The 14,078-nt window shown below is 36.1% G+C and overlaps 1 protein-coding gene across 1 annotated transcript; it reads left to right on the plus strand.

The window, feature by feature from the left end:
* Positions 472 to 5,674, plus strand: LOC109223788 (chaperone protein ClpB1-like). Its single transcript, XM_019388216.1, has 7 exons — positions 472 to 611; positions 1,235 to 2,412; positions 3,059 to 3,240; positions 3,328 to 3,950; positions 4,140 to 4,419; positions 4,522 to 4,719; positions 4,996 to 5,674. Exons 2-7 carry the CDS (start codon positions 1,260 to 1,262, stop codon positions 5,293 to 5,295), a joined length of 2,736 nt encoding a protein of 911 aa, XP_019243761.1. The 5' UTR covers positions 472 to 611; positions 1,235 to 1,259; the 3' UTR covers positions 5,296 to 5,674.

A 14,078-nucleotide genomic window follows, 5' to 3' on the forward strand; every position in this document is an offset into this window, starting at 1 on the left:
CACCCATTTAACAGGGAACAAATATGAAGTTGAAACGTATTTATTAATAGCCAAAAAAAAAAAACAACATTTTCGTATTTTGTTAGGCAAATACTTTAATAATATTTTTGGAGATAATGATTTCTTATTAAAGTTCTAAAGTATATTTCCTAAAATAATGGTAATATCAACCTTATTAACCATGATTAAGATTTTTTGATAGTTAATTAAATCTGGATCATTAATATACAAAGAGGACAAGTGTCATAAATCTAAATAGGAACTCGGGGAAATTGAGAGGATGAGAAATGGAGGGGAGTCAAATTCGACTGGAACCAAAGTGAACTATGTAAAATTTATCCCAGGTCAATCTAGTAGTCACCAGAGACGACTTGATATTCCACGTAATCATTGTATTGCCACGTGGCACTTATGGAAATACAAAAGGATCTAGTAGTTTCTAGGCTCACCTTCTAAACTTCCAGACTTATCTGTTTCGTTATTATAAGCACCGCTCTCCTCCCCCACTTCCATACGTATTCGAACAAACACTTGAAATTGTACTGCATTTTGCCGAACAGATCAAAAGGAATTCTCTTTTCTGCTCTCAGAAATTCTATTTCTTGTTTAAGGTATGCTTGCATGTCTCTACTGAGCTTATTTTTCTTCTCTTCGATTTTCATTTTTTATTTTTTTGCTTGTCAAAATTTATTTTTGTGGATTTATTCTTGTGGCATTGTATGCGTACTTGCTATTCCATTGATGCGTTTGATGGAACGCACCTCCTTTTTTCGTGATTGAGTTGCTTCGGAAAATATAACTGGCTTTGCTATTGATCATTATGTTCTGTTTCCGGAGTCCAATTTTTATTTGATTTTAGTTAACATAAGTAAGTCAGTTGGTTTGATAGTATGATTGCGGAGCCAGTAATTCTAAGGGGAATTCAAAACTCTGTTTTTATCCTATTTAGGCATTTAACTTTGCAATTCTCTTTATTCCATGTGGCTCCAGCGTAGTCACATATTGAAGGGTCGTTAGTTGAACATCCTTCTTTGAAAAAGTATACTGCACATGTAAAAAATTATATCGTGTCTCTGGTTGTGGATATAGGTCAGAAATTACTTCTTATACATATAAAATCAAACCTAGACTCACTGTGCTCAATTTAGTTTCACCTGTTTTTCTCTAGGTAAGTTTCATGTTATGGCAAATTTTACTAATAAATGATTCCTCACATTCTGTTCTTTTATTTCAGTTCGTTGAAACAAACATAATTAGTCATGAATCCTGAGAAATTTACCCACAAGAGCAGCGAGGCACTTGCTGAGGCGCATGAACTAGCTATATCAGCAGGGCATGCTCAATTTACACCCTTACATATGGCAGTGGCCTTAATATCCAATCACAATGGTATTTTCCGGCAAGCAATTGTGAATGCTGCTGGTAGTGAAGAAACAGCTAATTCAGTTGAAAGGGTATTCAAACAAGCCATGAAGAAAATCCCTTCTCAAACACCAGCACCTGATGAAATCCCACCTAGCACTTCACTGATTAAGGTGCTCCGACGAGCACAATCGCTGCAGAAGTCTCGTGGCGACACCCATTTGGCAGTTGATCAGTTGATTTTAGGCCTTCTAGAAGATTCCCAAATTGGTGATCTTTTAAAAGAAGCTGGGGTTAGTGCAGCAAGAGTGAAATCAGAAGTAGAGAAACTTAGGGGAAAAGAGGGTAAAAAGGTAGAAAGTGCTTCAGGGGACACTAATTTCCAAGCACTTAAGACTTATGGTCGTGATCTTGTTGAACAAGCAGGAAAACTTGATCCGGTGATTGGTAGGGATGAAGAAATTCGAAGAGTAATTCGGATTTTATCGAGGAGGACAAAGAATAATCCGGTGCTTATTGGTGAGCCTGGTGTTGGTAAAACAGCAGTAGTTGAAGGGCTAGCACAAAGGATTGTTCGAGGCGATGTCCCGAGTAATTTGGCTGATGTTAGACTTATAGCATTGGACATGGGAGCATTAATTGCTGGAGCAAAATATAGAGGTGAATTTGAAGAGAGGTTGAAGGCAGTGTTAAAGGAAGTGGAAGAAGCAGAAGGGAAAGTGATCCTTTTTATTGATGAGATTCACTTGGTTTTAGGTGCTGGTAGGACTGAAGGGTCTATGGATGCTGCCAATTTGTTTAAGCCAATGCTTGCTAGGGGCCAATTAAGGTGCATTGGTGCAACAACTCTCGAGGAGTACAGGAAGTATGTGGAAAAGGATGCTGCCTTTGAAAGGCGTTTCCAGCAGGTATACGTGGCTGAGCCTAGTGTTCCTGACACTATTAGTATCCTTCGTGGGTTGAAGGAGAAGTATGAAGGGCACCATGGTGTCAAAATTCAAGATAGAGCTCTTGTGGTTGCAGCTCAGCTTTCGGCTCGGTACATTACAGGTATGTCCTTTTTGGGATTGTGTATTTGATGAATTTGTCTTCTTGAGCTGAGGGTCTATCGAAAACAGCCGGTAAGGTCTGCATACACACTACCCTCACCAGACCCTACTTGTGGGAATATAATATACTGGGTTGTTGTTGTTGTTGTTGTTGTATTTGATGAATTTCACCTTTGATCAATAATCAAGTAAAGATGCCACTACAGGAATATAGTAATGTATTTAACGTTGAAATGTGATACGTCACAAGTCTGTATTGTGGTTGTCAAAAAATTTCCTAAAATTGTAAAGAGAGGATCCCTTTCCTTTACGTCTAAGCAGGATGGGTGTGAATCTAGTTTTATACCTAATTTAGCCGAATCATGTCTGATTTGAATGATTAAGTTATATTCTGCTTCTTTGTGCTTTTCAAGGTGACCTCTAACGTTTGGTTTGTAGTTTCCGACTGATAGAAGTATCATTGATGCATACTCACCTTTATTTGTTGGATGGGATTATGTGTTTGCTCTTTATTGATACGGATTTTCTTTAAAGCTTTTTCTGTCCCTTGCTATGGAGAATCGCTACTGTCGTTTTGCGTATCATTTGCCAGTTTGCCATAATTTTGTGAATATTGGGATTAGTAATCTGTGAACTTTTACTTTCAGGTCGTCATTTGCCAGATAAAGCTATTGACCTAGTTGATGAGGCTTGTGCAAATGTAAGAGTTCAACTTGATAGTCAACCTGAAGAAATTGATAATCTTGAAAGAAAGAGGATTCAGCTAGAAGTTGAACTTCATGCACTTGAGAAGGAAAAGGACAAGGCTAGCAAAGCTCGACTCATTGAAGTAAGTATTACATCCTGGAAATGATTTGACCTATAATTCTAGAACCTGTATAGGAAATGTGGACAAATAATGTAATTACTATTTCAGGTGAGAAAAGAACTTGATGATTTGAGGGACAAACTCCAGCCTTTGACGATGAGGTATAAGAAAGAAAAGGAAAGAGTTGACGAGCTTCGCAGGCTCAAGCAAAAGCGCGATGAACTCACGTATGCTTTACAAGAAGCTGAAAGAAGATATGATCTTGCTAGAGCAGCAGATCTTAGGTATGGGGCTATCCAAGAAGTGGAAGCTGCTATAGCAAATCTTGAGAGTAGCACAGACGAGAGTACAATGTTAACTGAGACTGTTGGACCTGATCAAATTGCGGAAGTAGTCAGTCGCTGGACTGGTATTCCTGTCTCAAGGCTTGGTCAGAATGAGAAAGAGAAATTGATTGGTCTTGCTGATAGATTGCACCAAAGAGTGGTTGGGCAGGATGATGCAGTTAGAGCTGTTGCTGAGGCTGTATTAAGGTCTAGAGCTGGGTTGGGAAGGCCACAACAACCAACTGGTTCATTCCTTTTCTTGGGACCAACTGGTGTCGGAAAAACTGAACTTGCTAAGGCTCTCGCTGAGCAGCTCTTTGATGATGACAAGTTGATGGTCAGAATTGACATGTCCGAATACATGGAACAGCATTCTGTTGCCCGGTTGATTGGTGCTCCACCAGGGTAAGGACCCTTTAACTATTGATACGATAAAATAACAAATCATACTTTTACGAGTCAACTATATCTGCCATAATGAGATTGTGGTGTACAATTGCACCTTTTGTAGAACTGTGTAGCCCCACTTCTCTGTAGGTATTTAATAGTTTTACGTATCGAGTGACGAATGCTGAACATGTTCTGTCTGTGCAGTTATGTTGGACATGAGGAGGGAGGACAACTCACTGAAGCTGTGAGGAGGCGCCCTTACAGTGTAGTGCTTTTTGACGAAGTGGAAAAAGCTCATCCTACTGTGTTCAATACCTTACTTCAAGTGCTAGACGATGGACGATTAACAGATGGTCAGGGTCGTACAGTTGATTTTACTAATACAGTCATTATTATGACCTCAAATCTTGGAGCAGAGTATCTCTTGTCAGGATTAATGGGCAAGTGCACCATGGAGAAGGCTCGCGATATGGTCATGCAGGAGGTAAGTTCGAACAGCCTATTTGCTGCTAATTTTTTTAGCATTGTTTGCTAGTATACATTATTTTTAGAGTTTCAATTGTTCACATATATGTTTTTGTGACAGGTGAGGAAGCACTTTAAGCCTGAGTTATTGAATCGGCTGGATGAGATTGTAGTGTTTGATCCTTTATCACACGAGCAGTTGAGGCAAGTATGCCGTCACCAACTGAAAGATGTAGCAAGCCGTTTAGCTGAGATGGGTATTGCCTTGGGCGTTACCGAGGCCGCGTTAGATGTCATACTTGCTCAGAGTTATGACCCTGTAAGTGTCACCTTCTGGTATTTCAACCCCACATTTCATGGTGATTAGACTAGGGTCTGAGTTAAGATACCAACTATGTAGATTTTTGTATTTATCTTGTTGTGGCGGGTTACACACTTTTTTTTCAGTTGCTAATTTCACTTACCATGGACAATTATCTGTAGTAACATTTTAGGTGATCTAACATTGTAAAAATTGTCGTAGAACTGTTGGTGTGTGGAAGTGAAATACTGTTGACAATTGATTGTGTTAACTTTTGTTACAATTGCATTACAGGTTTATGGTGCAAGACCTATTAGAAGGTGGTTGGAGAAAAGAGTGGTAACTGAGTTATCCAAGATGCTCGTGAAAGAGGAGATCGATGAGAATTCAACCGTCTACGTCGATGCTGCATTAGATGGAAAAGATCTAAGCTACCGAGTGGAGAAAAATGGAGGGCTTGTCAATGCTGCCACTGGGAAAAAATCTGATATATTGATTCAGCTCCCTAATGGACCGAGGAGTGATGCTGCTCAAGCAGTGAAAAAGATGAAGATTGAAGAAATAGTAGACGATGATGAAATGGAGGACTGCTGAGGCAGTAAAATCACTCGGTTAAAATGAAGAGGAGAATACTTCACTAAACTCTTTGTGATGGAGTCCAATAACATTCTCAGGAAGTGAATGTGTATGATCACAGATTTTTGTTGAATGTACAGTGGTGTTTTATGAATTGAATGTCTAAATGGGGGGATGTATTCCCAAAGATTCTGAAAAACTTATCCTTTTCTCTTCTGTTTTTCTTTGTCCACGTTTTGAGTTTGGAGCGGTGTCGTTTAAGTAGTGGAGTGATGTGTTAATGTCAAAAGTTGAAGAGGGCTTGTGTTGAAAATGTTGGAGTGATGTAAAGGTGAATTCACCATTCAGTGTAAATGAGTTCAATTTTATGGTATATACATATTATAGTTTGTTTGCACATGTAATTGGTGTATGTTATATTCGTACTGGTTTCCACACTCAAATCACTATTTGCCCTCTCGATGGTACTTTGTTTGACTATAGATTGGATTGTCTACTGCGTATTCTTTTTTTCCATGTACTTTATCCATGATTCCTTGGATAAAAAAAGTCAAATTAAGTTAGAATAATTAAAACATCAGTTCAATGTTTTAGTTCGTAAAATTTCAGTAAGTTGTTTCAATGATGTTTGATTTTTAATCAGGGAGAGAATTGACTTAACAATGTGCTAGGGGCGGATTTACATGGATAATGACACCGCTTCGTCGATTTTTTTTTACTATATATATATATATATATATATATATATATATATATATATAAAAATATTGATTAACACAAAAAATAAGATAAAAGCATTAAAAGTGATACCATTTGCAATAAAATAACTTAGTAGTCTAGTATGTGGAAGTGATTCGATCGAACATAGACGGTTGTGTGGCTGCATCGAAGGACACGTATGTAGTAAGAATGAAAGGCAAATCAAATAACCAAAATTTTTGTGTCTTACAACTTATATTCTTCTAATACGCTGATGCCCATTTTTAACTGCTTGCATACTGTAGTATTCCGATTCTGCAAATAAATGATCAGCTCTTTTTTTTTTTTTGGACGGAGAGACGAAGGGCTGAAGCTCAACAGATCGTGCAAGTGATCGTCGTCCAATGTCACTATTGTCAGGACGGTCTTTTCATTAAGCAAGTAAAGAAACTACTTTAGGTTCCATATTTGCGGGTTTATTTTTTGTTACGCCTAATAGGCAATGTATAAGTTTTTTAAAAAGGTTCTGTGAAGTGAAAAAGTTTAATTTATTTCTTTAACAAGTGTAGAGAAGAAGGATTTGCAATTACTATGATTTCTGTCAAAAAACTTGCACTTGAAATGAATATCGAATCCGAATTTCGTAAGAAACGTGTGATATATAGGATAACAAAATCTCAAAATCTTTCGAAGAGCCCTTTGGAGTTGATTACTTTATACATAGTAGACAAAGCTATTTTTTTCACTTCAAAATAGATTTGAATAATTCGAAGCATAGGAAAATATTTTTGGTTTTCTATTTAGCAGTAAAAATTAAGATCACTACATGATGAAAATTTGTATATTGACTTAATCTTGAATGTTCCTTAAAGCATAATAATCAATTCGATATTGATGGTTTAGATTTATTTTCGAAATTAAAAATATTAAGAAAAATAGTGCAATTAGAAGATAGCAGTTTAATTGATACACTCAGTCAAATAAAAAGATTTGATTCTTTTTCCAATACCTATATTGCTTATGGAATAATGTTAATAACTCTTGTTACTGTCGCTTCAGCGGAAAGAAGTTTTCAAAATTAAAACGGATCAAAATCTCCTAAGATCATCAATTTCTCAAGAAAGGTTAAATAGATTAGTTATATTGTCAATTAAGAAAGACTTATTAGGAGTTATTAATTATAAGAAAATTACTAATAACTTCGTATCTAAGAAATAATTTAAATAAAAAAAGAAAAGAAAAGTTAAGGCCCCTCATAAAGTTTGGCTTTATGCCACAAAATTTGTTGGGCCATCCCTGACTATTGTGTATCAATAATTTAAGGGGTTGTTTGGTACCAAAGAGGGTCATTCAGGGATTAATAATTCTACGATTATAATAGTGGGGTAATATCCCATATCTTATATGGGTTAGTTAATATCAACATTTGATATAAAATTGGTACCTATATTTGTTGGGTTTTGGATGTATTTAATTAATATATTAAATACTTAAAAGAGGGTGAATAGGAAATGGAGGGAAATGAAATTTTTGAGTGAAATTTTAAGTTCCCCCTTGGCAAATGGGCATTGTCCCATATTGGAAGAGGAAGAGGTTTTTTATGGGTATATAAGCAATTGCTCTTCTTCTAGCTCTTAAAGAGTTGAGAAGAAGGCAAGCCTCGCGCCGTCGTCGTCGTCGCTCGCTCGGCTTCGGCTTCGGCTTCGGATTGATTAACTTTTTGGACAAAATTTATTTGTTAATAGTAAAATATTAACAGAAATGTTATTAAATATTTATTTTGGTAACAGAAAAGTAACTACCCTCTTCAATTTTCCCTCTTTATTTTCCCTCTTTATTATTGAGTAAATGGCCATTTATGTAATGGCATTTATGCTGTGGGCGTTTTGCATAAACAACCATTCTGAAGAGTTGCACCTCTTCAGATTTCAGCCCAACTTTAGCTATAAATACAACACTATTCTGCTAAGAATTTCACTACGATTTTCTGAGTTTTCTCTCTTTCTTCTGTATACTTTTAGCATCAAACAAAGCAAAAAGTAAGTGTGATTTGCTACCGAACTTTGTGTTCGCTGAAACACTGGGGTTTGAAGTACCACTACACCAGTGTGTAATTCGTTCTATCCTGGGAGGAAATAATCCATAACCTTTGGTACTAGGAGGGGATTAAATTCCTTAAGGAAACACTGTGAATTCAGTGGGCTCGAATTGATTTTATGTCATTTCTGTTTATGTTCATTTCTGTTTATATTCATTTATATTTCCAGAATTATTTTACAAATACAGTCTACTAACAAGCTTAAGGAATTTAATATATTTTCTGTATTTGTACTTACTGTTTCTGGAAGAGTAAAACCTTTGTGGTTTTGTACTCTATTAAAATCTACGTCGGTTGAAAGGAATTCAAATCCTTTAGACTTAATTCACACAGATATTTGTGACATGAAGTCAATACCATCTCGTGATGGAAAAAAGTATTTCGTAACTTTTATTGACGATAGTACTCGATATTGCTATGTTTACTTACTTAATAGTAAAGATGAAGCAATAGACGCATTCAAGCAATACAAAAATGAAGTTGAAACGCAACTTAATAAGAAAATCAAAATGATAAGAAGTGATAGGGGTGGTGAATATGAATCTCCTTTTGAACAAATATGTTTAGAATATGGAATTATTCATCAAACAACGGCCCCTACACGCCCCAATCCAATGGGATTGCAGAAAGAAAGAATCGTTCATTAAAGGAGATGATGAACGCATTATTGATAAGTTCTGGTTTGCCACAGAACTTGTGGGGGGAAGCCGTTCTTACGGCTAGCCGAATACTAAATCGAGTACCCCATAGCAAAACACAATCCATTCCATATGAAAAATGGAAAGGAAGGAAGCCCAACTTGAATTATTTTAAAGTGTGGGGGTGTTTGGCAAAAGTGCAAGTTCCTAAACCCAAAAGGGTAAAAATAGGACCGAAAACCGTTGATTGTGTTTTCTTAGGATATGCGACTAATAGTAAAGCATATCGATTTCTGGTTCATAAATCAGAAAATTCCGACATTCATAATAATACGGTTATAGTATCAGATAATGCTGAGTTCTTTGAAAATATATATCCGTATAAAAAGGAATGTGAGTCAATTGGTGAAGGATCTAAACGACCTCGGGAAGAAACAAAAGAAAGTACACTTGACCAGGAGGATCCAAGACGTAGTAAACGTCAAAGAACGTCTACTTCATTTGGACCAGATTTTGTGACTTTCTTATTGGAAAATGAGCCTCAAACATTTAAAGAAGCTATGTCTTCTTCGGAATCATTGTTATGGAAAGAGGCAGTCAATAGTGAAATAGAATCCATACTGAACAACCATACATGGGAATTGGTTGATCTTCCTCCTGGAAATAAACCGTTGGGTTCTAAATGGATCTTTAAGAGGAAAATGAAAGATGATGGCACTATTGACAAGTATAAGGCAAGACTTGTGGTCAAATGGTATAGACAACGAGAAGGTCTTGACTATTTTGATACATACTCTCCAGTTACAAGAATTACGTCCATACGAACGTTAGTAGCGTTAGCTGCAGTTTATGATCTTGAAATTCATCAAATGGATGTTAAGACGGCCTTTTAAATGGAGAGTTGGAGGAAGAAATCTACATGGAACAACCTGAAGGGTTTGTGGTTCCAGGTAAAGAAAAGAAGGTCTGTAGACTTGTTAAGTCCCTTTACGGATTAAAACAAGCACCCAAACAATGGCATGCTAAATTTGACCAAACAATGTTGTCAAATGGATTTAAGATAAATGAATGTGATAAATGTGTGTACATTAAAAATGTTCCAAATCACATAGTCATTGTTTGCTTATATGTGGATGATATGCTCATAATGAGTAATGACATTGCCAACATAAATGCTACTAAGCGTATGCTAACTAGCAAGTTTGATATGAAAGACTTGGGAGTTGCTGATTTAATTCTGGGAATTAAGATCCATAAGACTTCTCAAGGTCTAGCATTGTCACAATCTCATTATATTAAGACAGTACTTGAAAAATTCAAGCACTTGGGCTTTAAAGTTGCAAAGACTCCAATTGATGTGAGTCTTGCATTAGCAAAGAACAAAGGCCAGAGCATATCACAATTGGATTATGCTCGTGTGTTGGGTTGTTGCTTAATGTACATCATGAATTGTACACGACCAGATATAGCTTGTGCTATAAGTAAATTGAGTCGATATACGAGCAATCCAGGCCAATCTCATTGGATGGCCATGAAACGAGTTTTGGGGTATTTAGTACATACCCAGGACTTTGCTTTGCACTACAATAAATATCCTGCGGTCATTGAGGGATACTGTGATGCAAATTGGATCACCGGATCAACGGATTCCAAGTCCACAAGTGGATATGTATTCACTATTGGTGGAGGAGCGGTATCTTGGAAGTCATCCAAACAAACTTGTATTGCCCGCTCTACAATGGAGGCTGAGTTCATAGCCTTGGATAAAGTCGGTGAAGAAGCTGAATGGCTCCGGAATTTCTTGGAAGATATTCCATTTTGGCCCAAACCGTTGGCACCAATATGCATACATTGTGATAGTCAAGCGGCAATTGGAAGGGCTGGGAGCGTTATGTATAACGGTAAGTCTCGCCATATACGGCGAAGACATAAAACCGTTAGACAATTACTCTCTAGAGGAATTATCACGATTGACTATATAAAGTCAATTGATAATGTGTCGGATCTACTTACAAAAGGCCTAACTAGAGAGGTAGTTGAGAAGTCATCAAGGGGAATGAGACTGTGGCCGAGAACAAGTCATAGTGGCGGTAACTCCACCTAGAAGACTGGAGATCCCAATATCTAGGTTCAAGGAGATCAAACAAAGTCATTTATGACGGTTCAACATTGTCAACTAAACTTTTGGTCCATTCTCGTGATGAGACAATGTTCAGTACCAAGGATAAAGCATTAAGGTTTTTTAATGATTTCTAAATTTGATACGGGGTATATCAAATAGTGTATCTACGGGATGACACGTTTAGGAATCACCTATGTAAGTGTGAAGTGTTAGCCGCTTCAAGGAGAACATTGTAAGGCCAGTTCTCTACGCACTTATGAAACCAGGCGGTATTCATGGCTGAAACGAACACAACAATGAGAACCAAAGACGGTTAAGGGTTGGTTGTGTGACTTATGGTTGTCTAGGTATACACTAAAGTTCGACGGTTCAAAGATATCAAATCTACCGATTGATCGAGTATATCCGACATAAGTTCACTACGGAAAGTTCAAAGGGAAACCTACTTATCCAGATGCAATTAATCCTTACTTGCGAATCACACAGTTTTTCATGCATACTTCCGTGATATAGCCATTCCCCATTCATGTGGGGGATTGTTGGGTTTTGGATGTATTTAATTAATATATTAAATACTTAAAAGAGGGTGAATGGGAAATGGAGGGAAATGAAATTTTTGAGTGAAATTTTAAGTTCCCCCCCTTGGCAAATGGGCATTGTCCCATATTGGAAGAGGAAGAGGTTTTTTATGGGTATATAAGCAATTGCTCTTCTTCTAGCTCTTAAAGAGTTGAGAAGAAGGCAAGCCTCGCGCCGTCGTCGTCGTCGCTCGCTCGGCTCGGCTTCGGCTTCGGCTTCGGCTACGGCTTCGGCTTCGGCTTCGGCTTCGGCTTCGGCTTCGGATTCAGATTCGGATTCGGATTCGGATTCGGATTCGGATTTAGTCAAATGATCGATTGATTGATTAACTTTTTGGACCAAATTTATTTGTTAAAGTAAAATATTAACAGAAATGTTATTAAATATTTATTTTAATAACAGAATATTAATATTAAATCCAATCCGTTTTTCTGTTTTGGTAACAGAAAAGCAACTACCCTCTTCAATTTTCCCTCTTTATTTTCCCTCTTTATTATTGAGTAAATGACCATTTATGTAATGGCATTTATGCTGTGGGCGTTTTGCATAAACAACCATTCTGAAGAGGTGCAACTCTTCAGATTTCAGCCCAACTTTGGCTATAAATACAACACTATTCTGCTCAAAATTTCACTACGATTTTATGAGTTTTCTCTCCTTCTTCTGCATACTTTTAGCATCAAACAAAGTAAAAAGTAAGTGTGATTTGCTACCGAACTTTGTGTTCGCTGAAACACTGGGGTTTGAAGTACCACTACACCAGTGTGTAATTCGTTCTATCCTGGGAGGAAATAATCCATAACCTTGGGTACTAGGAGGGGATTAAATTCCTTAAGGAAATACTGTGAATTCAGTGGGCTCGAATTGATTTTATGTCATTTCTGTTTATGTTCATTTCTGTTTATATTCATTTATATTTTCAAAATTATTTTACAAATACAGTCTACTAACAATATTAGCTAATTAACTACCCCTAAAGGTTTGAGTTATAACAGTTTATCATGTTGTACCAAAAAGAGAAAGGAAGGAAGAGACACAAAATTGCTTCGAATTGAAGGGTACAAGTTGAGAAGGAGCTTGAATAAACGTTGCACTCCTGAATCCTAATCACTGCAGCTACCCTCTCTACTGAACGTTGTCTGTTTCTAATATGTCAAAAAATCAGTCGTAGGTAGACTATGTGGTTGATATTAATTTGCACCTTTTTATATTTCAGACTCCAATAATAAGATCCTTTCTTTTCCGGGAATTTGACACCGTATGACCCAACTTAATGAATTATATAAAAAAGTGCAACTTATAATTATTGGCACCTTATGGCTTATACCCCAGGTGTTGATCATTTTTGAAAGAAAAAGGGTTAGGCCATTCATCAATTTAACTGTATTTAAATGTCAAATTAATGTTACGGCCTATAGGCTCCACCAAATTAACTAGCATTTCTACTCTAAAATTAAGTTATACTTCCTAGTGAACATATTAGTACTCCCTCCGTTTTAATTTATGTGAACCTGTTTGACCGGGCACGTATATAAAAAAAATAAAATTTTTTGGAATTTGTGATCCAAAAAAAGTCAAAAAGTGACCAGAGTATTTGTGTGGTTATAAAAGTTTCCCATTAAGGGTAGAATTGTAAGTTTAAGCTAAATTGTTACCAAATTTAAAAAGGGGTTATTTTTTTTTAAACGAACCAAAAAAAGAATAAGTTCAGATAAACTGGAACAGAGGGAGTAATAGAATATGCAAATTTAACGAGCAAGAACTGCTGCTGGCTGTACACTAGTATTTTTCTTTGTCTTCGTGTTTCATCTGCCACCAAGCAACTCACCCGATTAAAAGAAGTCCATTGTCGGTACTTATTAGAGAAGAATTTATTATAGTATTAAATTTTGAAGGGAAAAGAATATTTCCCATTGAATCAATGGTTACGAATACAGGAGATTATACATCTATGATCTATCCTTTTTTAGGACTTCCCGGAGAGCTTGGATTTTGAGAGTTAAATTTTTTATTTGACTGTAAATTTGGATATAAAATCTTTAAATTTTTCAAAATAAATTTTATATATTTGAAAATTACGTAAAAGGTACGACAAGTCATAATAATTAACAATTCAAAATTATTTAAAAGACATGTGAAGAAATTATGGTCAAAGAAAAATTTATTTAGCCTCAAAATCAAAACTCAACCACATAAATTGGGACGAAGGGAGTAACAAAAGTCCACTGAGAAAATTTAAAGCTAATTGCAAGTAACCTTTCGTATTCATTACGTAATCATAAACTCGCCCAAAACAGAACTCGAAAACCTTTGATTCAACATACCTCACACTAATTTGAGACACTCAGGAACAGAGAGAATAGGAAAAGAAAAAAAGAAATTATTATGGAGAATCATTAGGGAAGAATACTATCGGATAGTTAATATAGAAATTAAAATCATGAACATATACAAAATTTCAATCAAAACGTTTCCTTATTTTTACATATTTCCTCTGATTTCCGCTAATAATAATAATAATAATAACAATAATAATAATAATAATAATAATAATAATAATAATAATAATAATAATAATAATAATAATAATACGTGCGTCTCCAGCCAAAGAAGACAATGAAATAAAAAGAACCAAAAACAAAAACAAAGGGCATTGCAACATTTT

The sequence above is a fragment of the Nicotiana attenuata genome, chromosome 3, assembly GCF_001879085.1.
Source record: "Nicotiana attenuata strain UT chromosome 3, NIATTr2, whole genome shotgun sequence".
Classification (NCBI taxonomy): Eukaryota; Viridiplantae; Streptophyta; class Magnoliopsida; order Solanales; family Solanaceae; genus Nicotiana; species Nicotiana attenuata.